The sequence below is a fragment of the Colletotrichum gloeosporioides genome (genome assembly GCF_011800055.1).
Source record: "Colletotrichum gloeosporioides strain Lc1 chromosome Unknown consensus_93, whole genome shotgun sequence".
Taxonomy (NCBI): domain Eukaryota; kingdom Fungi; phylum Ascomycota; class Sordariomycetes; order Glomerellales; family Glomerellaceae; genus Colletotrichum; species Colletotrichum gloeosporioides.
Window position 1 is genome coordinate 88,497 of NW_025544738.1, and position 23,621 is coordinate 112,117.

The 23,621-nt window shown below is 50.0% G+C and overlaps 8 protein-coding genes across 8 annotated transcripts; 3 read left to right on the plus strand and 5 right to left on the minus strand.

The window, feature by feature from the left end:
• Positions 1 to 433: 433 nt before the first annotated feature.
• Positions 434 to 2,872, minus strand: GCG54_00010735 (uncharacterized protein; the record flags this gene model as incomplete). Its single annotated transcript, XM_045410652.1, has 1 exon — positions 434 to 2,872. The coding sequence occupies one exon, from the start codon at positions 2,870 to 2,872 to the stop codon at positions 434 to 436; it is 2,439 nt and encodes an 812-aa protein (XP_045257743.1).
• A 1,009-nt stretch (positions 2,873 to 3,881) lies between these two features.
• Positions 3,882 to 4,781, plus strand: GCG54_00010736 (Meiotically up-regulated protein 14; the record flags this gene model as incomplete). Its single annotated transcript, XM_045410653.1, has 1 exon — positions 3,882 to 4,781. One exon carries the CDS (start codon positions 3,882 to 3,884, stop codon positions 4,779 to 4,781), a length of 900 nt encoding a protein of 299 aa, XP_045257744.1.
• Positions 4,782 to 5,003: 222 nt separating this feature from the next.
• On the minus strand, positions 5,004 to 7,004 carry GCG54_00010737 (Siderophore iron transporter 3; the record flags this gene model as incomplete). Its single annotated transcript, XM_045410654.1, has 1 exon — positions 5,004 to 7,004. The coding sequence occupies one exon, from the start codon at positions 7,002 to 7,004 to the stop codon at positions 5,004 to 5,006; it is 2,001 nt and encodes a 666-aa protein (XP_045257745.1).
• Positions 7,005 to 8,680: 1,676 nt separating this feature from the next.
• GCG54_00010738 (Glutamyl-tRNA(Gln) amidotransferase subunit A) lies at positions 8,681 to 10,747 on the plus strand (the record flags this gene model as incomplete). Its single annotated transcript, XM_045410655.1, has 1 exon — positions 8,681 to 10,747. The coding sequence occupies one exon, from the start codon at positions 8,681 to 8,683 to the stop codon at positions 10,745 to 10,747; it is 2,067 nt and encodes a 688-aa protein (XP_045257746.1).
• Positions 10,748 to 11,107: 360 nt separating this feature from the next.
• Positions 11,108 to 11,806, minus strand: GCG54_00010739 (uncharacterized protein; the record flags this gene model as incomplete). Its single annotated transcript, XM_045410656.1, has 2 exons — positions 11,108 to 11,364; positions 11,443 to 11,806. The coding sequence occupies 2 exons, from the start codon at positions 11,804 to 11,806 to the stop codon at positions 11,108 to 11,110; spliced, it is 621 nt and encodes a 206-aa protein (XP_045257747.1).
• Positions 11,807 to 11,925: 119 nt separating this feature from the next.
• Positions 11,926 to 12,582, minus strand: GCG54_00010740 (uncharacterized protein; the record flags this gene model as incomplete). Its single annotated transcript, XM_045410657.1, has 1 exon — positions 11,926 to 12,582. The coding sequence occupies one exon, from the start codon at positions 12,580 to 12,582 to the stop codon at positions 11,926 to 11,928; it is 657 nt and encodes a 218-aa protein (XP_045257748.1).
• Positions 12,583 to 12,985: 403 nt separating this feature from the next.
• Positions 12,986 to 18,064, minus strand: GCG54_00010741 (CBL-interacting serine/threonine-protein kinase 12; the record flags this gene model as incomplete). Its single annotated transcript, XM_045410658.1, has 5 exons — positions 12,986 to 13,797; positions 13,885 to 14,058; positions 14,121 to 14,559; positions 16,547 to 17,448; positions 17,497 to 18,064. The coding sequence occupies 5 exons, from the start codon at positions 18,062 to 18,064 to the stop codon at positions 12,986 to 12,988; spliced, it is 2,895 nt and encodes a 964-aa protein (XP_045257749.1).
• A 3,377-nt stretch (positions 18,065 to 21,441) lies between these two features.
• On the plus strand, positions 21,442 to 23,204 carry GCG54_00010742 (Dual specificity protein kinase CLK4; the record flags this gene model as incomplete). Its single annotated transcript, XM_045410659.1, has 2 exons — positions 21,442 to 21,937; positions 22,213 to 23,204. 2 exons carry the CDS (start codon positions 21,442 to 21,444, stop codon positions 23,202 to 23,204), a joined length of 1,488 nt encoding a protein of 495 aa, XP_045257750.1.
• Between the last annotated feature and the right edge of the window lie 417 nt (positions 23,205 to 23,621).

Here is a 23,621-nt window from a genome sequence, read left to right on the forward strand (position 1 = left end):
CTGGCGCCATAACCAACTCGGCCACCCTTCCATGGGCACCTGGTTGATGAACCGGTGATTGTTGACGGGGTGCTTCGGATTTGTGAATATGGAGCAAAGCTGGCTAGGGCTTTGCCCAGACCAACCTCGACCTGTACGGGTACAGCGCGATCCCTGTTCGATGAGTGGGTCCCGTTCTCGATGGCCAACCAACTTACATACCACAAAGATGAGGACCTACGTGATATGTATTTTGGCTGAGGAATCAATCGCAGTATGACTATTATGCTAGAGAGTTATTCGGAACTTTGGGATGAGCGTAAATTGAACGGTGCAATGGAGCCAAGGCATCGCGGTCCACTACAAACATCAAGGAGAACAGTGAGCTATTTGCTGGTATTGTGATGCTTACTGATTTGCATAAAAGCTGCGTACCTCTCATTGTTACCCATAGCTACGAGTATAAAACATTTCGTTTTGGTGGACTCATGCCCTTTCTCTCATGTAGTAGCATCTGCACCTTGTTGTCTTCGTCAATCCGAACCTTGACAACCTTGTTCCACACTCCAGGTGACTTGCGAACACCCGCACCAACATGGTTCAGCTCCACATCATCGGGCGGGTTCGATCGTAATGCCAGCAGCATCAAATCAGCCAAGTCACCCCAACCAACCACACTTCTAAGATGAAACCGTCTTCGACCCACAAGCTGGCCCATGAGTTCGGTGGCATGTGATGAGAAGATGGTGAAGCCGTAGATGCCGACCACTGCGAGGTAGATGTACATCATGACCAGAGCAAATTGTAATGTCTTGGTAAATTGACCAGATCCGTATCCGTACCGCTGAGTTTCGAAATCGATCTGGACTGTGTTGCGGAATTCTTGGGCAACCTCCGAAACAGTGAGCGTGAGGGGCATCGGCTCCGTGTAGTTGTTCCAGTAAGAAAGTGATGGGTACGTTTTGTTGTTCTGAGCCTCGACTCTATGGATACCCGACTCGTACCCCATCTGCTCTTTGAGGTCAATCCACTTCATAGATGTATCCGTCTCCTCGAGAATGAGAGCGGCTCTCTCGTGAGAGGATGTTCTTGCCAGACTGTCTGTGAGAAAAACACCAAAAACCTTAGTCAAGAAGATTTCAGTACTCTTCTGATTCCCGTCTACCGTGTCCATGTACGTGAATTTCGTCCCATTCTGCTCTCGGCTATCCAGGAACTGGTTCAAGATCAATTTGATAGGTGATGTTGCCGAAGCCCCGGGGGCTGAGTTCCCTGACACCATCCGCGTCATGTTGAACTCAGGGTCAATGAGCTTGACCCAAGTGGGATCTGCCTGTACTACCCTGTCCGATTGCGCCGTGGTATTCTGCAACATTGCAGTCATGTCATCCGCTGAGCTGAAGTTGGACGAGAGCATGCTGGAATCCCCAGAATCCAATGTGAAAGACGCAGGGACCCAGCGCGGCAGAAAGCTGCATGTGTAAACCCACAGCCTTTGTTTCGATCCGTCACCGACGTAAGGGATCGTACCGGCTATGAGCATCGCTCCGCCATGGGATTTCTTGTCGTAGTAGTGGAGATTATAAGTCATTCTAGGCGCGACACTCGTATCGTTCCATGTCCCGGATTTGAATGTAGGCTTGTCCTGCTGGACGCGAAGACACCCAGCATCACCGTAGCAGTTGAGCGCCGACACCGGGAAAGATGGGAGAGCTTTGCTTTGGAGAAGTTGATCGCGATCGTACAAGACGCACTTCCCGTGTACAAAGGGTTGTTGCAATGGTGTCGTAGTCGTAAGCTGGTAGCGCTTTGCGTCCGTAACAGTCCCGATAGGCACTGGCTTCCGAGCAACGTACTTGGCAAAAAGTCCAATCGTAGTCATGATCGAACTAGATGGAGTTGTGAACATCAAAACGGATCCGTCGTTCTGAGTAACGTGCTCGGACAAAGACAATCGACGACGGAGCTCCGTTGATGGATGTTGGAAGGTGATGTTGTCTGTCAGTCCAGCATATCGGAATCCTTCCGCCCAGTTCCAAATGTCGGAAAAGCCGCCGACCGGACACCAATATGTATAGAGTGCCTCGGTAGTGTTGCACTCTGGTGTTGAATCGAATAAAGAGCTGTTCAGGCTTCGAGGCCAAGCTTCTTCCGGCGAGGCTCCGTAGCTAAGCGGCATCCTGACATCCTGGAAAGCACCGTCGAGGTCAAACCATCCCAGACTGGGCACCAGCAAAATTGCGGAAGCCGGTCCGACGACAGTAGACATGATGGTCGCAAAGACTAGGTAGGCGACCAAACCGATCTCCCAGATATTTAATGTGACACCCTTGCCCTGCTTCCAAAAAGCACCACTAAGAAGATACTCTAGGTCTCCAACTCGGTAACCACCAGTAAGGAAGCCAAGGCGGACACCTTTGCCCACAAGTCTGCGCTTGAACATGGCGACAGAGATGGAAGCGAGAGATGCAACGATCATAATCTCATGGATTTTGGATGCCAGCTGGAGCAAGTTGCTGATGACTGTCGCGCTGAGCTTGACGTGGATGTTGCTGAATGGCTCGACCCCGTGCTCTGGGTACCAAAATAGCTGCATGTGGCTGATCCAGATAATGCCACAGGTGACCGCGATAGCTGGAGCATGCACAAGCCATCTCAGGAAGAATCGCTTTGCTGTTCCGCGAATGACTGGTTTAGGGCCCGTCTTGTTACTGCGTCCGGGAAAGAAGCGCCGTTTAGGTTCGTCTTCGTCGTAATCGAACTGACTCTTGACTTCGGCAACTGTCGTAGTGCTGTCCAGGAAGGGCTTTGCAGAGGGCTCGGCCCATCCCTCCCCTGAGTAGGCATTCTGCCTCGTTGAGTATGGCCGAGGGTAGTTGGAGGGAGTCTCCATATTGCCCGAGATATGGTAGTAGAAGAGCGATCTTGAGGTGAAGTCCTGGGGTGACAAGTCTCAGGGGTAATACGCATATTTGTATCATATGTAGGCAAGGCATGGAGCTGTCGATCTCCCTTCTACGGCTTAGGCTTTGAACTTCTGGTGCTCGGTCCTAGCGGCAGATGGAGGTGTCTCTGCTCATAAGCCTCGTCGCTTGGAGAGGAAGCTTAAGCTTGATCCTTCATTCAGCCTCAGCCGGTGTTCCTGGGCTGTTCCAAGCCATCTTCCAACGGCTTAGTAGCTCGGAAGACCAGCTAGCTGCAGGAAAGGGTTCACGAAAGGGGCTTCCAAGTCCTTTTCTGATCATCTGGAATCCCGAAAAGTAGTCTTTGCGACAGGCAGCATAGATATTGAGGGTCCGTGGCGGTGAGTGGCTGCACAAGCGCTGCTTAGGTGCCGTCGCCAAACGGCGGTTGTGCTGGAAGTCAGCACCAAGCAATCGGCAGTGGCGTTAGCGTCAGGGATGGCGCTTGTTAGTCCTATTAGCAACCATCCCTTGTCTAATTTTGTTCCAAGTAGACAATCTTTCATAGATACTGCAAGTCTTCGCTTGGGCTTTACCGTCTCTCAATTCTTTCGGCGGCATTTGATAGCTTAGGTGGGTTCGGAACGAGCTCGGGAGACTTTCGGAAGACTTCCGGAGACATGCTCCGATAGGTGGGGCCGAGTCAAGCTCCGCATTGTAGGATTGAGGTAATTTTTATTCGTAATCAGATCGTCTCCTATCACCTCTCTTGGCATTTGAAACCGAACTGCTCGGCTTGAGTGTCTGCCTTCATTGTCCGCGAGTTTCAAACAACATGTAACCCGGGCACTGCGCCTTCCACCAGCTCAGAAAATCGCTCATTCACAGCGGATGCCTTCGTTCTTCCAACCATAGCAAAGAGTTCGGGGATTTAACCTTTTGCGTAACGAATATCACTGTCTAGTTGGGTAATAATTTCGCTGGTCGCAAATATCCATAATGGCACCACACTCAAACACGGATATGGTACCCGCCACCGCCGATGCCGTGCCGGTGAAGAAGAGTTGGGAGCCTCACGCAAAGGAAGGCCAGACGGCTCTTCAAGCATTGTCTCAAGGCACACCTCTGTCTGGCATCCCAACTTTCCCATCATTCCATGAACACCGCACTCACATCTTCGAACACATGGCCGCCACATTCCGCATCTTCGCCCGCAAGGGATTCAACGAGGGCATGGCCGGGCACATCTCCGTTCGCGACCCCGAGAACCTGCACACGTTCTGGGCCAATCCGCTTGGTCGTCCGTGGCAGCTTATGCGAGCCTCGGATATGATTCTCGTCGACTACAATGGCAACGCTATCGGCGGAAACATGAGTCTGCCTTCAAACGCTGCTGGCTTTCTCATTCACAGCGCTCTGCACAAGGCTCGGCCCGACGTCAACGCGGCTTGTCATGCACATACCATATACGGCAAGGCCTGGTCCGCCTTTGGTAGACCGCTGGAGATGATCAATCAAGATGCTTGCATATTTTACGGCAAGGCACAGGCAGTTTATGAGGACTTTGGGGGAGTGGTGTTCGATGAGGAGGAGGGCAAGCGGCTGGCCGAAGCTCTGGGACCAGAGGGAAAGGTGATGACTTTGACGACCCACGGTCTATTGACTGTGGGCCAGACAGTCGATGAAGCAGCGTACCTGTTTACTCTCATGGAGAAGAGCTGCCAAGTTCAGCTTTTGGCTGAAGCCGCTGCTGCTAATGGCATACCAAAAAGGATCATCGAAGATAACGTTGCTGCGTACACGTTCAGGATGACGTCTAGCCCCGACAGCTTGTATCGAGAGTTCCAGCCAGATTTTGAGGTAGAAGACTTCTTGAGTAATGGAGACTTTCGGAAATAGAATATCCTAGACTTTACGAGACACGCGGAATAAAAATAGCAAGTGTGCACACCAATCATCCAGCAAGTCGTGCATTGAAGGTGACAGCAGTGAGGGGGAGAGTTGCGCATGTCCTTCACGTCTGATCCATAGTATTTATGAGGCCGAAATTCGGTTGGTATTACGACTATAGTGCTCGCGTTGCGGCAGATTTGCTCCTAGCTAATTTGTCATGACGCAAAATTAAGAATCTTTGCGGTAAAAAGCAAGCCACTTGTAGTAAAAAGGTCTCGACTGCTCTTGCGCCGTGCCAGACGCCTCCTCATTTCTCAACTCTCTCTGAGGTAAATCGACCGCCTCACCGTCAAGACCCGTGTTCGTGACGGCGTTCTGTTGCTTGCCAAGGTAGAAGTCAGGCATAAAGAATGTGGCGAACAGAGGGACCGCAGCCAGGAGAAGGGCGGTAATGGCGATGTGGCCGTTAACGTGGGCATAGGCGCGAATGGCTCCCTGCCTGATGGGATCATTGAAGTCGTATGTGGTGCGTAACTTCTTGATATTTCCGTACAGCTTCGCGAGCGTTTTCTCGTCGACGTCGGGCATCTCCTTCCGCATGCGGTCAAGCATCTCGCTGGTCCAGATGGCGGATGAGACGGCGCTTCCAACTGATGAACCCAAGGTTGACCACAGCGTGAGCACAGCAATGATCGTAGCCATATCCTCATGGGGTACCGATGCTTGGCTGCCCACGCGTGCGCCAACGACGTTGAACGAACCCAAGCAATAGAGAAGTTGCGCGACTACCAGTCGGGCCGTGTCCTGCACCATGTTGCCGTTAGGTTGAACGAGTAGACCGTAGGCGATCAGCCTGGCCACTGCGCCAAAGACCATCATGGACTTGTAACGGTGGGTGGATCTTTGGATGAGGCCAACGATAGGCCCCATGATGCTGAGTCCCATTGTAGTAATGCCCAAAAAAATGGTCCACTCGTAAGTAGACCATTGCTTGATGATGTAGACGTACGAGGAGAAGTAGGTGTTTCGCACTGCCGAGGCCATTTGGTTGAATGTGTAGATCGCGGCCGCCGCGAGGAACGTGCGGTTCTGAAGGATGTGTTTCGTCATGAACGGCTTTGGGGAGACGTACATCTCAAATAGAACGAAACCGATAAGAAGAACGAAGCCAACAACGAGCATGGCAATGATTCTCGGGCTGGCCCAACCGCCGTCAGCGCTCTCGGCAAGGGTGAAGGGCAGCAAGATGAGCGAAAACGCCGTTCCAAGAATGATGAGCCCGAAAATATCAATGTCGATCAACCCTTCACCGAACAGCTTCATCCAGTAAGACAGTCCCACTGATTGGGCTGATCCATCCGACTCGCCAGCAGCCCCGGTCCTAAGACGCTTAGAAGCAGCCATAGTGACCATGCCCATCTTCTCTCCTCGTCGCTGCATGGAGTAGAGAGTGAAAATGGCCGGGACAAGGAGTACCGGCACCACGATAGCGAACATGCCCAAGCCCCATCGCCAATTATCAACGAAGCCCTCCGCAATGAAGCCGTTGACAGGCACAGTGACGACGAACGGGATCGAGAGGGCGGCGCCGAAGAAGCCTCTCCACTGTAACGGGGTGAGATCACCGACGATGATATCGCTAAGGAGGTCGAGACCAGACTTCCCCACGGAGGTGAAGCAGATGCCCACGGTATAGGCAGCGAAGGTGCTGGAACTAGCCGCGACGGCGAAGCCAACAACGTAGAAGACAAGAATAACAACGTAGGTCGTCGGGCGGGAGGTAATGTCGGCTAGCTTGCCGATGAAGGGCTTGCTGATCGCACGGATGATCTGACTGGCGGTACTCACAGCCGCGAGCGAGCTGTGTTGGCCGAACGTCGAGCTGGCCATGGTGGTGAAGATGGTCCCAGTGATGCCCTGGTCAAGGGCATAGGCGAACATGGTTAAGCCGATGGAGATGCCCAGCAGCCAGAGAATGATCTTGCCGGACTTCCCAGACTGGTAAAGGACCTTGTTGAAGGCTTCAACTCTGCTGACACCGATACCGGCGTGTCCATCATCAGCAGCACCCGAGCGAGATGCGTCGAATACAGGTTTGGGATAGTCGCTGGATTTACCGTCCCCGTCGAGATGCTGTTCATGACTAAGCGGAGCATCATGAGAGACCGAAGGCGGGAATCGGTCGGCAGCTTTCGAATGGGCCGCTGGACCTCCGGTTGGTGTTGACATCTTCGTTGATCTTTTGGCCAGAAGGCTCTAAGATTTAGGCTGTCGTCGGCGGCGAAGAGGATGAAGAGGTAAGGAAAGACCGCAGCAAAGGAAAATCGGAACGTGGACTGCCCATCTTTTACATAAATTTCATCAAACCGGCTGGAGGGTAATTAAGGTGTCTTGAAATGGTAACTTTAAACACATCCCGGCGAAGGATTCGAACCAGACGAACCAAGCCAATGCAGCCAAGCATCTTACACGAGGGAGCCCGCAAAAGACCGGATTCTGCCCAATTGCCACTGTGACATGGCGCGATCTGATAAAAATTTGACAACCTAATGCCTGTCTCTGCTGACATCGTTTGATTCGTTCAAGGGATCTACCCCACTCTTCCCGTCAAAAGCAGGAGAGGCAACTTACCAAAGTTCTTTTTGAGTGCGAGACCCCCACACAAGTTTGCCTCTTCGCTGGTGCCTGGGTACGTTGTAGTATTCTCAGAGAAAAGATTTTCTGAGATGTACGCCAGAATAATGCATCGCCTAGCTTCTACTACAGACTCGACTGTGTAAAATAGAACATGAAGACAAATTTCGTGTACAGATCTTGATTTAATGAAGACGCCGAAGACGTCTACGAGAACCAGCACATCCATATTTTCGAGAGCGATTTCGGCAACGCCCATGCGGTGGGTCACGACTCTTTCACAGCACTGAATGAGAATATGGATACGGGTCTCCTTTCTTGGACATTCAACGGCCGACTTGACGAGACCCTAATGGTACTTTCTTCGGAGGTATGGTTTGAAATAGGTGATCCTCCGCAAAATTGGTAACTGGGTAAATTTTAGGGCGACCTGACTTGCCCTGGTAGGTCCAGTAAATCGGCCGACTCGCCGCACACCACCGGGAGCAGAGTCTGACTTCCGCGCCCTTACCAAGGACCAAGAGCCGGTGTCAAAGGCCGACCCGGAATTACTGCTGGACCCCGTGCAACTGCTGTGGCTCGGATGACTGAGGTCTACAGGGTGGTTGCGGCCGGGAAGAGGCAGAGCCCCACACCCGGCCGTTTGTCCTTGTCCGTCTTCGAGGCTGAGTATGACTGTCCATGATCAACCTACACGCATCAGGAGGACGGATTGCAATTGTGCTACAATATCGATGCTGCGCACTATCCAACCATAGGGTAATGCGGTGCACTAAACATCCTGCTACATATAGATCCTACAATGATGCATATAGACATTTTGGCATACGTCGCGGTGTTTTCATGTTCTGGCTAAAACTTGGAGTTGTCTGAGCAGCCGCTTGTTGAAGTTCCTTCTCGGTGATGATGTCTGCCGCGATGGGGACTCTCAATTGTGAAGGTAGGCAAGTTTGATCCTGTACTTGTGTTGGCGGAGATTCGCTGGCGCTCGGGAAGCCGCTAGCGGCTTCAGCGGGGGGCTTGGTAATCGGCAGATATCGAAGTCAACGGTCTGAATCGCCGAAGCGGTATTGTTATCGGATTCAACACCGTCCGGGACAATTGTTACCGCTTACGTATCGGTTTCCCCGCAAATTCACCATCAAGGCCAAACGGTTCGCCGCGGGGGATATTTGCCTATCATCTTGCTGACATGTTTTCACATACTTTCAGTTTTCAACACTGCACGCTAGGAAGACTTCTGCCTCAAACCTTCTGATCTCAAGCCCAACATGTCGCAACTCAACCTTGTCGAGGCTTCAATCGAAGACATACAAAACGCTCTCAACTACGGTTCAATAACCAGTGTTGAGCTGGTGGCCCGCTACTTACGTCGCATAAGCACATACGATTGCCGCAACACAGCACTGAACTCCATTCCGGTTCTGAACAGCAAGCTATTCGAAGAAGCAGCCCAGTCCGATGATAGGCGCGCATCAGGTGCCTTAGTTCGACCACTTGAAGGCATACCTTACACCGTTAAGGACAGCTACAAAGTTAAAGGGCTTGTGGCTGCGGCTGGATCACCCGCATTCAAGGACCTCGTCGCAAACGAGGATGCATTTCTGGTTGAGAAGATCCGGGAAGCAGGTGGCATTCTACTAGGCAGGACCAATATGCCTGCAGTTGCCTGCGGCGGTATGCAGAGAGGCATTTGGGGACGGGCGGAGAACCCGTATAACCCAGATTATCTCGCAGCCGGGTTTGCATCGGGTTCCTCAAACGGGTCTGCTGTCTCTACCGCGGCGTCATTTGCATCTTTTGGGCTCGGCGGCGAGACGGTGTCATCTGGAAGATCACCCGCTAGCAACAATGCGCTCATTGCATACACACCATCCCGACATTTTCTCTCCCCGCGGGGTAGCTGGCCGCTATACCCGACATGCGACGTCCCTGTTCCTCATACGAGAACAATGAAGGACATGTTTGCCCTTCTGGATGTCATTGCTGTGGAGGATCCAGTCAAAAATGGGAACTTCTGGCGACAGCAGCCATTTGTGAAGCTTCCAGAACCATGGCAGGAGAAGCCGAAGTCCTTTGGTGAGCTAGCTGGATGCAAGTCCCTTGCAGGCTTACGAATTGCTGTTCCCGAAATGTACATTGGCGGTTCTACCCCATCTGGAGCAAAACCGGTGACAACAAGTCCAGAGGCTATCGAGCTGTGGAAGCAAGCCAAAAAGGATCTCGAGGCGCTTGGTGCGGAAGTCCTTTTGGTTGACGACTTTCCTGCAGTTACAGCCTATGAAAATGATGACTTGCTGCCCGAGGGCTGCCCAAGAAGACCAAAGGACTGGGTTTCCATGGAAAGGAGTGCCCTCATCGCCAATGCCTGGAATGGCTTTCTCAAAAGCTTTGAGGACCCTAAAATCCCGGACCTCGCTGCGGTCGACCCTTTCACCATTTATCCAGACTCCTTACGCACAGAGCCTGAAATGAGACATTTCGACAAACCGAACGCCATTCTGTACCATAAGCTGGTCGATTACATCAGGAAAGGCAGCCTTACCGATATCGAAGGGCTTGATGTGGCTGTTCAAGCTTTGGAAGGAATGCGCGAGAAACTTTTTGAAGACTGGCTCACGGGACTGGGCTGTGACTTCGTCGCGTTCCCAGCCGCTGGAGATGTCGGTCCTGCCAATGCTGACTCTAGCTTCGAGGGCGCGGACCTAGCATGGCAAAATGGCGTTCATTACAGCAATGGCAACAGAGTCATTCGCCATTTGGGCATCCCGACGGTATCTGTGCCGATGGGTATCCTGGCAGATAAGGGCGTCCCAATGAACTTGACTTTTGCTGGAAGAGCATATGATGACGTCAAGTTGCTCAAGTGGGCGCATGCGTTTGAGGCAAAGACGCAGCACCGAGTTCCGCCACCTTACACGCCTCTCCTCGACTCGGACGTTTTGCAGCTTGGTCACTCTATGAATGCAACGGCGCCCCGTCCTCAGTTAGTCGTTGAGAGATTTGAGGTTGTCCAAGGCGGCAGCGGCTCATTCCTCCACGTAATTGTCGACGGCTTCGTGAAAGCCATCCCCTCTGGCCAGCAGAATCCGGTGCTGGAGGTCACGATCGATGGAGTAAGAGTTCCTATGGAAAGGGTCCGTACAAGTATAGAGTCAGAGAGCTTGGATGCACAAAAGAAGACGTACTTCAAGGTGAAAGTAGAAACTCCCAAGCCTGTTTCAAGGGAGGGCCTCGAGAAGACTTGGGCTCCAGTTGCTCGGGACAAGACTATGGCCGTGGTACTAGCTAGGGCTTGTCTTGGTGGAAGGCCGACGGGATGGTTTGGACTGATTTAAAAACACTTTTATAGGTGGACACGAGTTGCATCGGCGATTCACGGTTGGCATGTTGACCACACTGAATCAAAGTTAAACACACTAAAACACTCGATCGCGGGATCTTTATACAGCTTGCCCCGTTCCCTGTTGAGGGGTTCAAGAATCTTGAAATGCCATCATTACTCAGAGTGTCTACTTGTCATCTTTTTGCGCCTTATGGGCTTTAAGATCAAAATCCTTCTCCTCATTCTTCACCTTCTCGGGTGTACATTCGACGGCCTCTCTTCCCTTTTTTCACCTGCCAGCCTCACTGTTCACCTATGTTTTCGACCTGGTTAGACACTTCCTCGTTCTGGGTTGGTCAGCGTTAGGTCTTGCTCATTCTCTCTGCTTGCATTCCGCTCCATAAGCCTCTTCCATGGCTTTCAATGCCGGGACTCTCCACTTCTTCATCCAGTCACCGCACATCAACTGAGAAGCAGTGATCCTGTCCTCAGGCTCCAGGCAGAAAATGCACTTCAGTAGTTCATAGATGTCCTGAAGCTCTTCATCCGATATATCTCCGCGTCTACTTTTCTTCAGCCAGACAATAACGCGTTCCTTCAACGGCGGACCAAAGTCGTCGGAATCGTGGTCTTAAAGGAGCATGTGGCAAATTTGCTCGTGTGTGTAGTTGAAGTTGGGGCCAAGGGATTCAACCACAGTTCGGGAACTGAAGACGTTAAAGATGATGTACCCAAGAGACCACACGTCTGAAGGGAACCCAAGGGGCAAATTATTCTCTTTGGCATTCCTCGACTCAGGGGCTTGGTAGAATGCCGGTGTAGCGAGGTCGTATCTCGTGCTCATGCCAGGGCTCCACGACTCTCCAAAGTCACCGATGGCAATCTTGGCTCTGTCTATAGCAATAGTGTCGCATCCGCTGTTCGTAATGATCCTGCGGACGATGTAAGGGGGGCCTTCTGGAGCTGGCGGTGTCCCTTCTAGAACAGCCGTCTTGTTTGAGAAGAGGGACCTTCTCGGGCGTTCCATAGGCAGTATAGACGTCAGAGACCTTGCAGTCAGCCACCTCCGCATCTCTGAACTTCAGAAAAACGTTGCCCGGGTGTAAGTCTAGGATCTGTGTCAGCGCGAGATTGTGGTCATCAATTCCCCAAACGTACCTCCATGAACGATGCCGGAAGCATGCAGCGACGCTAGTCCTTGAATGACTTGTGCCACGATGGCCCGCGCTGTCTCAAGTGGAAATAATCGACTGCGTTGGCACTCAGCTTGACTTTGAGCGACCATTGTGCGGACTGGGGTGCTGACGAAGCACAAGTGAGAGCCATTTGGACCATCGTGGCGGAAGGTGTCATTTTGAATGTGATAGGTGTGCCAAACACTGAGGGGCCAAAATTGTATCCATCGTTGGTCCATCCAGCTACATCAGCCTTCAATATCTTGATGGCAACGTTGCGACCCAACTTCCCATCGTGGCCGAGCCAGACGGTCGAGAATCCACCATGCCCAAGCTTGTGGAAAACGATATACCTGCCATATTCCAGTCGATCTCCAAGTTGAACAGGGTGAAATCCTCCCTGTGCGTAATCGCTCAAATACTCTTCAGGCGCATCGAATAGAATGCCTTCCGCCTGCTCTAACTCATCTATGGTCCATGTTGGATTGGCGGCGACAAGCTCAATAGCAGCGGTTTTAAATTCGGCGCCGGGAATCATTCCAGTGAACTTGTCGGGAGTGCCTATGATCGTCGCACTGGTTGAGGCAAGCGCGAAGGAAACTTTTGAAGCCAACGAGGCTGTGCTGAAGGAGAGATTCAGCCAGTGAAGTGGAAACGAAATATTGTTTTTCATGTGGACCGAAGAAAAGCCAAATAGAACATGAGAGTCGGAAAAAATGGCAAGGGTCAATGTTCTTGCCTTACATGAGGTCCTCCAGTGACTGCTTGTTTGCGGCTGTTTTGTAGGACAAAGAGTGTGGGTCAGCACACGACCGTCCTTGGTGTTTGCCCTCCAGTGCACTGATTGGCATCCAATTCAATTTCCACTGCACTTGGTTTAGTTCGATTGCAGGATAATTGTCATGCCCAATGTCCAGCAGATGGACTGCGGTTCCCAGAATGCGACATGTCTTGATGCGAGTGCAACAGAAGGGGTGCAGGAAAACCTGAATTCAACGATCTAAGTTTATTCATGAATCTGGACTACGCATATGTCAGTCTCTCCTTAATGTAAGCTTGCTGACGCTAGTTCGGGCTCATGCCTTTCCAACCTCCTTGTTCTTCGCTTCTCTTCCCTTCTTCATGGCCTCCATGGCTGGTAGTCCCCATTTCTTCATCCAAAGTGAGAATACGAGATCAGAAGCAGTCGCCCTTTCATTAGGAAGCCAGTGAAAGATGGATTCCAGAAGAGCCAACAAGTCTTCGAGCTCCTCATCCATGACATGATCCGGATCATAACCGCGATCTTTCGGGAGCCAAACCTTCACCCGCCGTCTCAATGATGCTTTAGTTTCGTCATCAATGGTTTCGTTTTCATCCAAATCATCATGGGCTACATCATTGTTGCCCTCATTGCTATCCAACCCGTCTTTTTTCTTCGACAGATCCCACCATTGCTTTGGTGGCTTTCCAATCATTCCGACCGTTCTTGCGAAATTGACGTCGGGGTCATAATGCACCGTATCCAAAATGACCCTAACTCCAAACAGCTGGTATATGAGACATCCGAGAGACCAGATATCTGCAGGTCGATCCATGGTGATGTTGAGTCTCTTCCCAAACAATGATTCGGGTGCTTGAGAGGGAGGCCACGTTGTAAGTTCGTGCTTCGTCTCCTGCGATGGCCTCCATGACTCGCTGAAGTCACCAATCATTACCTCTGCGTCTGGAAGCTCAATAGTGTCGAATCCTCTTATGGCGTACACGCTCGAAACGATGTATGGCGGCGCGTTATCGGGGACCGGGGGCTTCCTGAGAGTTGCTGCTTGGTACAAGTGCAGTGGAATTTGGGGAGGGCGATCGTATGATTTGTATATCTCTTCGATTGTCTGCGTTTCGAATGTCTGATCTGGATGTGGCAGTATAATATTGCCGGGGTGCAAATCTATCTTTCGAATCAGCGTGCTTTCAATTTAAATCTGTCGGCAGTACCCACCTCCATGAACGATGCCGATAGAATGCAAAGCGTCCAAACTGATGATGATTTGGGCCGTGATAGCTCGGGCTACTTCCGCAGGCAAAGCCCGTTTCTTTTTCATCCGTAACAGGCCTTGGGCAACCGTAAATGAAGCCGGCTTGCTCACGAGACAGCTGTGGGTTCCGTTGGGCCCTTGTAGTGAAAGTGGTGTAGAAGGGTTTGCAGGTACTCTCGGCCGGTCTTTGGAACTTCACTGCTCGAGATGAACTTGAGAACATCGGCTTCGTTTGAAGACTTGGTAAATTGGGCTCCGGTGATCTTGATCGCGACATTGCAGTTCACCTTCTCGTCGTGCGCAAGCCACGCCGTTGAAAAGCTTGCACGGCCGAGCTTGTGGAAAATCGTGTATCTTCCATCGGCGAGTTGATCTCCAATCCGGACCGGATGCAGCCCCCCTTCATAGTAATTTGCGTAGAACTCTTCTGGCTCGTCATCGTTCCAGACCAGGATATCTAGTTTGTCTAAATCATCCTGCGTCCATGTCTCCCCAAAGGTGAAATCAATGTTCGGATGCCGCGACTCAGCTTCAATCTTGGCCGTACTTTTGCCGGGGCAAGAGTTGCCGGTGGACGTATCCATTGCCGCCGTGGTCGAGCATGAGGAATTGTCGGCCATCTTTCTGGTAGCAGCCGTCTGACAGGAAAGAGATTGGAGATGAAAAATATGTTAAAGACGGAGGTGAAATGAAATCCGAAGAAAATCGTGGGGTTTTTTGGGAATTTGAATGCTGCTGGGGAACAAAAATGCTGTAGTGAATGTGGGAAGCTAACGTGTGAGGTGAAGTCCACGTCCAACAAATTCTCACCCTTCAATTCAACGAGCCAGATCGCTTCATACCAAGCAGAGCAAGGACCTGCTAAAAATAAAATGCAAGCCCGTTTTCACGTCTCTGTTTGGATGTAAGTTGGGACAAACAGAAGGTGCGAACGGCACCAACAAAGAGAGGGTTCTTTCCAGGTAGGGCCCTTCGAGAACCTAAGGATTTCTTGGATTTAACAATCAGAAAACATTCCCCACCCCAGTGTTTGAAGGATTTAGTACTCTCATTGTGGTATCGGGAACGGGAGCCTACCAGAACGAATGCATAAGGAGGAATGGCCATGGTAGGAAATGCATTACTTGTCACAGGTAACCTAACTCGAAGCAATCGATATTCCGGCCCATTCAAACCACGGTCATACATAAAACCCAAGATTATCACAAAGCTTTCTGCTAACTAGTTGTCTCCTGCCCATATCATGCCGAATGAAAGCTGCAAGGACACGGTATCAATTGAACTGAAGGCTTTCATCTTGTTCATTCTTCCGTTCCTTGTGTATCCAAAATATCGTGTTCTTTTCCGGATCAGGAGGTCAAGGGGCAACACATCCGTGGAACGATGCTTTGCAGGACTTCAGACCGTCGTGGTCACCACGAGTCCTGAAGTACAAAATGCTGATGCTAGCCTCACGAAATGAGAGCTAAACATTGATTAAACAAAATCATCGTAGTAGCCACACACGACGACCGAAAATGCACCCAGCGGATAAGAAATGGATCAAAGTCATGTTCAAGGTCAAACCAAATGACTCGAGAGTCAAAGCAACGAAGGACCAACTTCTCAAATCTCATTGGTAAACTGCGTGCAAAGCGTCTGGGGAGAAGCCAGAAGTCTTGCTTATCAGGTGGGTTATCCGGATTGTCATATTTGCGAGACCTGTTTCCGCTTGCTCAATCTCGGATACGTTTGTTATTTTCTGACAAGCTGATCGAATACTTCCACCGCCAGGTCTGGACTTCATTTCAGTACAATTGCCAACTACGGACGAAACAACGAGCCGTTGTTCCAAGATGACCTGCCTCATGTGACGGCATCCTGGAAAGTGAAGGAAAACGACAGTCACTTCTATACCGCCCATGGATACACTCGCGGTGCGGAGAACTTCGACGTCAGCGACACTTTTGGGGGACGCAGGAAAATCCCCCTGGATGACGAACCCAGACGGGGCACCTCGTCTTGGGTCGAGGATGAGCAAATTACAGAGTGGTTCACTGAGGAATATTTGGATGAGCTAGTGAGAGGATAAAACTGGAACGGTAAATCGTTATTTGGATATTGGTTTCTCTATGTCATCAAAAGCCACTACCTGGTTGTGAGTAGGGTAAAAGACAGTCTAATTGACCCGGATCTCTCCGATGTTAAATTATATATGGAATACAAAGGCTGGTCTCTTGTCAGACGGGCTGGCATAAACTCATACCGAATCTTACTTTGCAGTGCTTTTTCTCTTGTCAAGAACCAAAACGATCGCGCAGAATATTTCAGTCGAGAATCAAAATGAGCTGCGTGAATGAGGTGCACTCAAAGACCGAAAGTGCGTTGAAACATCTTCGAAAAATAACTCAATTTCAGGAGTGATTCTTCATATTAGAATTTTGGCACGAAATGTGTTGTCTAGAGTGTGCCCATAAGACGCACCCCGCAACGAGAATACCGATTAAACAAATCATGAAATAGCTCACAAGACTTCGCGGGTGAATCTGTTGACGGTGAAATGGCCATAATCATTGATCATACCGAGCAAAGACGGCGCTCATGCCAAACAAACTATACTGCGGGGAAACCCAACACCCCCCGTACCTTCGTCCACCATGCTGTTGCGAACTCTGGCAAGAATACCCCAGACACGGCGGCTTTCCACCTGGTTGAACCGCCGTTTTCGGCGGCAGCTAGCTCCGTTCGATCAATGGAGTCGATCTCCGACATGATATTGCGGCCTTCCCCGCGAGCCTCATACATCGCCTGCAATGCTGGTAGCCCCCATTTCTTCATCCAATCTCCTCGAAGTAGCTCGTCTGCAGTGAGACGATCATCAGGCTCCCAGCATAGAACCCCCTTGACGAGGCTGTACAGGTCCTCAAGTTCCTCAGTCGTCATCTCATCCCGATGGACATCTCCGATCCACCCACGCACTCTCTCCTCCAGTAGGATATGCTCTCTGTATGGATAGGTTCCGTCTTCATCCCACTCTACGTCTCCTCTGAAGAATTCATCTTTGGCCTCCCACAGGTCCCACCATCTCTGGGGTGGTTTGCCAAGGGTGTTGATCATGTCTTCAAGCATGCCATCTGGATCTGGCGAACCCTCAAACAGGTGGTTGCCAAAGATCTCGAATATTCCCACGCCAAGAGACCAGATATCAGACGGGAAGCTAATAGGAACGTTTTCCTTCTCGGCGAAATTCGCTTCAGGGGCGCGATAGTTGTCAGGAGTGTTAAGCTGATATCGCGAACGCAAAGCTGGCCTCCAAGCCTCACCAAAGTCGGTCAGGGTGAGTTTCGCATTTCGAAGCTCCAGGTCTGTGCTTCGGTCGCCAAACCAGATTTCCGGCACGATGTAGGGCGGGACACCGTGGGGGATCGGTTTGCCGTCGCGACGCTCAGTCATGGCTTTGATAGGCTCTCCATACTTATGGTAGAGATCCTCGATTGTCAAATGAGATAGGTCAGGTGGCGCAAGAAGAACGTTGTTCGGCGTAAAGTCTGTTTCAAGTCAGCTGTGGCCTGATCTTGGCGGTCAAGCCCACTTACCTCCATGTACCACGCCATTCGAATGAAGGAAGGACAGCATGATGATTAATTGGGCGGACATTGCCCGCGCCGCTTGTAGTTCGAAGGTTCCAGTGCCATGAGATTCATACCTACTTTGACCAATGCTCATTCGATGAGGCAGACTCACAATGCAGAGATGGCTCCCATTGGGTCCATTATGACTGAAGGAGTCCAGACAAGACATGAGCATCAGCTTTCCAGGATGGTTGGTAGGAATCTGATGGAGTTCACGCAGAAAGTCGATTTCAATGCCGTAGCTGTGTGCTTCAGACTGTGACTGGTGCTCGGGGACCATTATCTTAATTGCAACAAATTGGCCATGTTTCTCATCGCGAGCAAGCCAGACGGTGCTATATCCACCATGACCAAGTTTGTGGACGATGGTGTACCTTCCATTGGAAAATTGATCACCAATTTCGACGGGATGGTAGCTGCCAGGAAAGTAGTGTTGTGGTCGCTCTTCCTCTTCAGTCTCCCAGTGAAACATGTAGTCGTCGACATCAACCACGTCCGTGACCGTGCCTGCGTCTGGTGTAATTGTTTCCATCGTCAGTCCAAGAGATTGTGTGAATGGGTTCGATTCGCTGGTATCAAATGTAGATGGTTTGCTTGGGACATACTTCAATAGTTCAAGTGGGAAATATTTGGACATATGTATTACCCATGCGATGGAACCTTCTGTGGATCTGACCAGACGAGGAAATCAAAGAGGAGGTGTCTTTGTGAACAGAATCAGCGCCCTTGGGTTGGGTCGGACAAAAGAACCTTGGCATACCTTTGTCAATGAGTTGACACACGAAGCCCCTGGCATCTTCCCTTTTGTTTCCATGCTTGAGCCGTGGTGGCCAAGTAATCTACCAAGCACAGATGGCTGTGAAAGCCCAGAAAGGTATCATTTCACGACTGCTTTCAGCCTATGTCTTTGTTAGGTAGCAGAGACTCGCTCCATCGATTGCATTCCCTTCTAGCACTTGAAACTGATTTATCAAAACTCACAAATGACACAAGCCAATGTTGCGGCCTTCCCAGCGTCAGGAGAAAAAGAAAATACAGCATAACCTGGGATAGCACAATGGAGTTGTTCGAGACACTCCCGCTGGTCAAACATCGAGTCTGGTGACGAGGATGCTGATTTGCTTTCATCGGTATATAACGGGCTTCCTCACGTAGATGTCTCAATTTATTCTGGGCCACAAGATACAACAGTTACCAGAAAACAATCAGCAAAAATACCATATCTGTCAGTATCAGCCGCGATGTCCTCTCCATCCTCATCAGACTCGGATTCACCAGACGTTGAAGTTATCTGGAAATGCGAGAGGCCGAGGCGCACAGACAAATACGAGCGAGCTCTCAAAGCACATTGGCTGAATGCTCTGCATGGCCACGGTGGGAAAGCGGACGACGTCAAAACTATTGTCATGCGGTTAGTACTTCCAGCGTTTGCGTTTCTGTTTTTGTTTTCATTAAGCTGCGCGCGGTGGAACTGAATTTTCTAATTGCGCGCCTTCACGGTTCACTAGATCTGGGCTGCACAATACCAAAATGACGAAAACAGGGCCGGTGCCAGACGACTGGCACGTAACAACCTCATGGCCAGATACCGATCGTACGTTCTCCACAGCGCATGGGTACACGAAAGGGAGACAGAACTATGACGTTGTAAGGTCAACAGTAACTGTCAACATACCTCTTGACACCAAAAGAGAAGGCAAGAATCTATGGCCATCTGATTCCAAGTATCCCACGGAGTTCTTGAGCGTGAACTACTTGAACAGTGTTTTAGAGAAGGACTTCTCTCATCTCGAAGACGTGCATCAAGTCTCTAGAAGGCCAGTTACTTACAGGACTGTCAGAGATTGCAGGTAAGTCAATAAAGCCCGTGAGTGCTGACAATACATTAGATTGTGATGAAAGCAAGTACATCGTATTCTGAGGCCGAAGACAATGTTTCCATCATAGGGTAACATGCGACAATTAGGATAAGTCTTATGCTTCAAGCGCACATTGGGTCATGACTTAGAAGGAATCACTTGACCTGAGCTTTGACTTGAGTTTTGCCACGCAACATCATTAGATACCATTAAATACCAAGAGTAACACTGAGTCAATAAGTATGGGAATCTGCATCTTTGGTGTATTGAATCTCAATCAATTCGATATCTTCAATTTTGATTACATTGATGCATTGATGTTCTATCTTTTGAAAGCAGTATTTTGCCTCTCATTTGCTTTGATTCTTAAGACCCCAACAAATAACATTAAGAACCCAACATGGTACGTGGCGGGAATGAACCTTTGCCTGGCTTGATTACTTCAGCCCCGCCAGTTTGCAAAAGCTTTTCTGTTCAATTACAACTGCGTGATGAATGCATTACGTGCAGTTCTAACGGAAGCTCTCATCATATATGTTGGACGTACATTACTTCTATCGTTTCTGCGCAGAACGAAATCGACGCGAAAATAAGCAAAGATACTTGGTGAGTCTTCGTCTTCTTCTACTACTGCTTGAAGACAAATAGTTGTACGCTGACTGAGCTAAGCAGCCCACAAGGCCGTCAGGTTATATTTTGCCCCAAAAGAATGTCCCGAGTTTGTCCCAGCAAGATTTTGAATTTTGTCCCAGCGCAGTCATATTCGAACAAATGCATACAACCAAATACTCACATCGTGATGAATTTCTTCTGCGCTTCACTCACCAATAAGAGAGTCCAAGTACGATTCATGGTACATTCGCCGAGTGTACTTGGGATCGAGCGGTTCGACAGGCCACACTCTGGAGCCGTCTTGGTTTGTCGCTGTAATTGGAGCAGGCAATGGACAGGTCACTGTTGTTCGATGAACGTTGTAGTTCCCCTTGCCTGGTGTATACCCATGAGCGGTGATAAATTCGTTTCCGTTTCTAAAAGAAGTGGTTATATGCCACTCGTCCTTGACATATCCGGACTTTTGGACAGGAAATTTGCATGTCATGAAAGTCATTTTCGTTGAATTGTGAAGATCAGACCTAAAACTTGTTAGCCTGTAGCCTAATTACCATGTTATATGCCGGATTGAGACTAACCTAATTAGCATTGAATCGCATGAATACTGATTGTCAGTGACTGTTTTTCAATGGGCACCCAATAGTGCAATGGCATGAGATTCATCTGGTGGTATACCGATCTTCCAAATGACCTCTACCATTCCCAACTTAGGGTTTTCGGTTGTCATCGCTTGAACTTGGTGTTCAATTGATGGTTCTGCTGCTCAAGAGATTGTATTGGATGTACGCTGTGTTGATGCTTGGTTGTTTTCGAGCCCCATGGCTTCCCATTTAATAGTCCCTTCTGCGCGATGGTCATTACTCACGAGCCGTGTTTACATGTATATCAAACAATGCGATTGTGTTGACCGAGCTATACTTGTCGAGTATTGATAGCGAGCGCATCATGTTCTCGAGCTGAACTTGCGTAAAAGAATCTTCCGGACCAAAAGGCGTGCGATGCCCCAAAAGAATCAAATTCTGAACAACGTGACCCATCAGAATCTTTGCCTAACTCTCTTTGTGTGCTGAATGGCCAATGATTTAATGCATGTATACTTTTGGTTCCTTTCATTAGTCTTTGAATGCCTCTGCTTTTCGGCTGTCTGCCAAGAGAGAACCTTGCTCGCTGCGTGGATTGGCAGCCAGGGCCTGCCCTTGAAACGCTTTTCTTTGTTCCAAAGTTTCCAATTTCCTTGCATTTACTTTGTGTTCTTTCAGTCCTTTCGCTTATGATATGCGTTGGCATCTATGCGGCTTTGAAATAGCAGCTGAACACATAAACTTGAGCTCCCAGGCGCCCCGCGATGCTTAAGTTCAGATCAGCCCTCTTGATGTGAGCAACCAGCTCTTGCATCTTTTGCACCTCTTGTCATTCCACACCACGATCCTCAGTTGCAATGGCCTCCATACATTCTGTGGTGGCTGAGCTTCTACCAGGCCGATATGTCGCAGATGCTCAGCGTATCCCTTCAAACTATGTCTCTTCCGAGAGGGATACGATGGTGTCCCTGTTGGCAGCTCGCGAGCCAAACTCCCAAGAGGATTTAAGGATGATGCAGATCCTTCTATACAACGATGACGAGCCCGATGAAAGCTACTGGTTTTACCAGGAAGGCTTCCTCCATCCAGTTCAACTGGGAGATCAGCTTTCTCATGGCAGGTACACCATCATCAATAAACTAGGGAACGGATCATTCTCGACCGTATGGCTTGCGCACGACGAAACCCTGGGTCGAAAGGTTGCTATTAAGATCGCGTGTGCAGAGACCGAACGCGAACCCGATGACTTTCCTTCCGACGAGCAGGCGATCCTTCAACGACTGCAAGGCGACCCTTCGCCACACCCTGGCGCAGAAGTCATTCACCCCTGCCTGGACACTTTCACGATGCAAGGTCCGAACGGACGTCATCGCTGTTTTGTCAGTGAGCCAACTTGTATCAATCTCGCTCAAAGCAAATTCAGGAGCCATCCAAACTGGTTATTCCGTCTTGAAGTTGCTCGAGCTTTGACTGCACAGCTCATACGGGGCGTTGCATATATGCACTCCCAAGGAGTTGCTCACGGAGGCAAGTCCCATATCAATCATCGATTGTCATTCCCTGAAAGGAAGCAAGGCTAACACTTCGTTCAGACTTACACAGCGGAAATCTGCTGCTAGCGTTACCAGGTGCAGAGCTATCGGAGCGCAGTGTTCGAGACCTCTACGCTAGCTTCGGCTTGCCGCAACAATATCCAGTAGACATTTGCAAGAAGGTCAGCGACTTCGACGAACCAATCCCTGAAAATGCTCCACCTTACGTTGTTGGCAAGATGTACTTCAACGACAAACATGCCCATAAATTGCGTCTTTCTGATGCAAAGCTTCGGATTAGCGACTTCGGTGAATCATGGAGACCCGCTGAGCATGATAGGTACGAACTCAATATACCAGAGCAATCTCGCGCTCCTGAGGCATTGGTTGCGGAGAAGCTTCGCAAACCTATTGGGTTTCCTGCTGATGTGTGGGCTTTGGGCTGCGTTACCGTGGAGCTATATGCGCGTTACAGCGTCTTCCAAACCTATTTTCCTGGATTCGAAGAGGTCTGGGCCGAGATGGTCCATGTTCTTGGCAAGCCCCCACAGACATGGTTGGATGCGTCGAAGGCGGACATCGACTCCGGTAACAACGACAACGGCTCGAACCCCGACAACGAGACGCCTCGACACAGAGACCCTACCACTCTTTCGGACCACATTATGCAGCTCATAGACAAGGATAGATCCGAGAAGCTGGTTGGAATTTGGGAAGACGGGGATGAAGATGAGAAAGTCCCCCCTGGAGAGTTGCGAGATCTGCTGTTGATGCTGGAGCAAATTTTCTGCTGGCTTCCAGAAGACAGAATTAAAGCAGAAGATCTTATGAAAGGAGATTGGATGAAGAATTGGGGGCTCACAGCGATTGAGGCGATGGAAAAAGCCTACGAAGAAAAGTCGCAAGTCACGAAGCAGACTTCCGCCAGTTCCGGCTCCGGTTCAGAAAGCAACACCATACACCATGGCAAGACGGATCGCCCAGTAACTGAGACAAGGCATGGAGCCATTCGTGGACTGTTCAAGACAGCTAGATGGGGGCTGGGAACGGGCGTTTGGTCGTGGCTTGAGCGAGCGCTTGGGATTTGATTTGGCTCGGCCGAAGGACGTACCGAAAAGGGAAGTCGGTGATAGTCGTTTGATTTTATGCATTTTCGAGCAGCCTCTATTCTCCATGTCAACCAATGCACGGGATTCCAATCGCAACATGTATTGTATTGTGTTTCTAGCGTTAGCCAACTCGCACTGTTCAACTAGGAGCTTTGCTGCTGAAATCTCCGAAAATCTGCAATCTTGATTCATCGCCATGTTTATTACCGTATTCGCCGCTGTACAACGACGAAGACGGAATGTTGGTTCGTTTCTTGTGGATGTCATCATGACTCAGCAAGTCAGGTGATAAGAGCACATGTTGGCAGGGACACACCGTCGAATAATCACTCATCGACAGTATACGAAGAGCGGATCAACACAACAAAGCTGTGTTCGTCAGTTTCCACCACCACT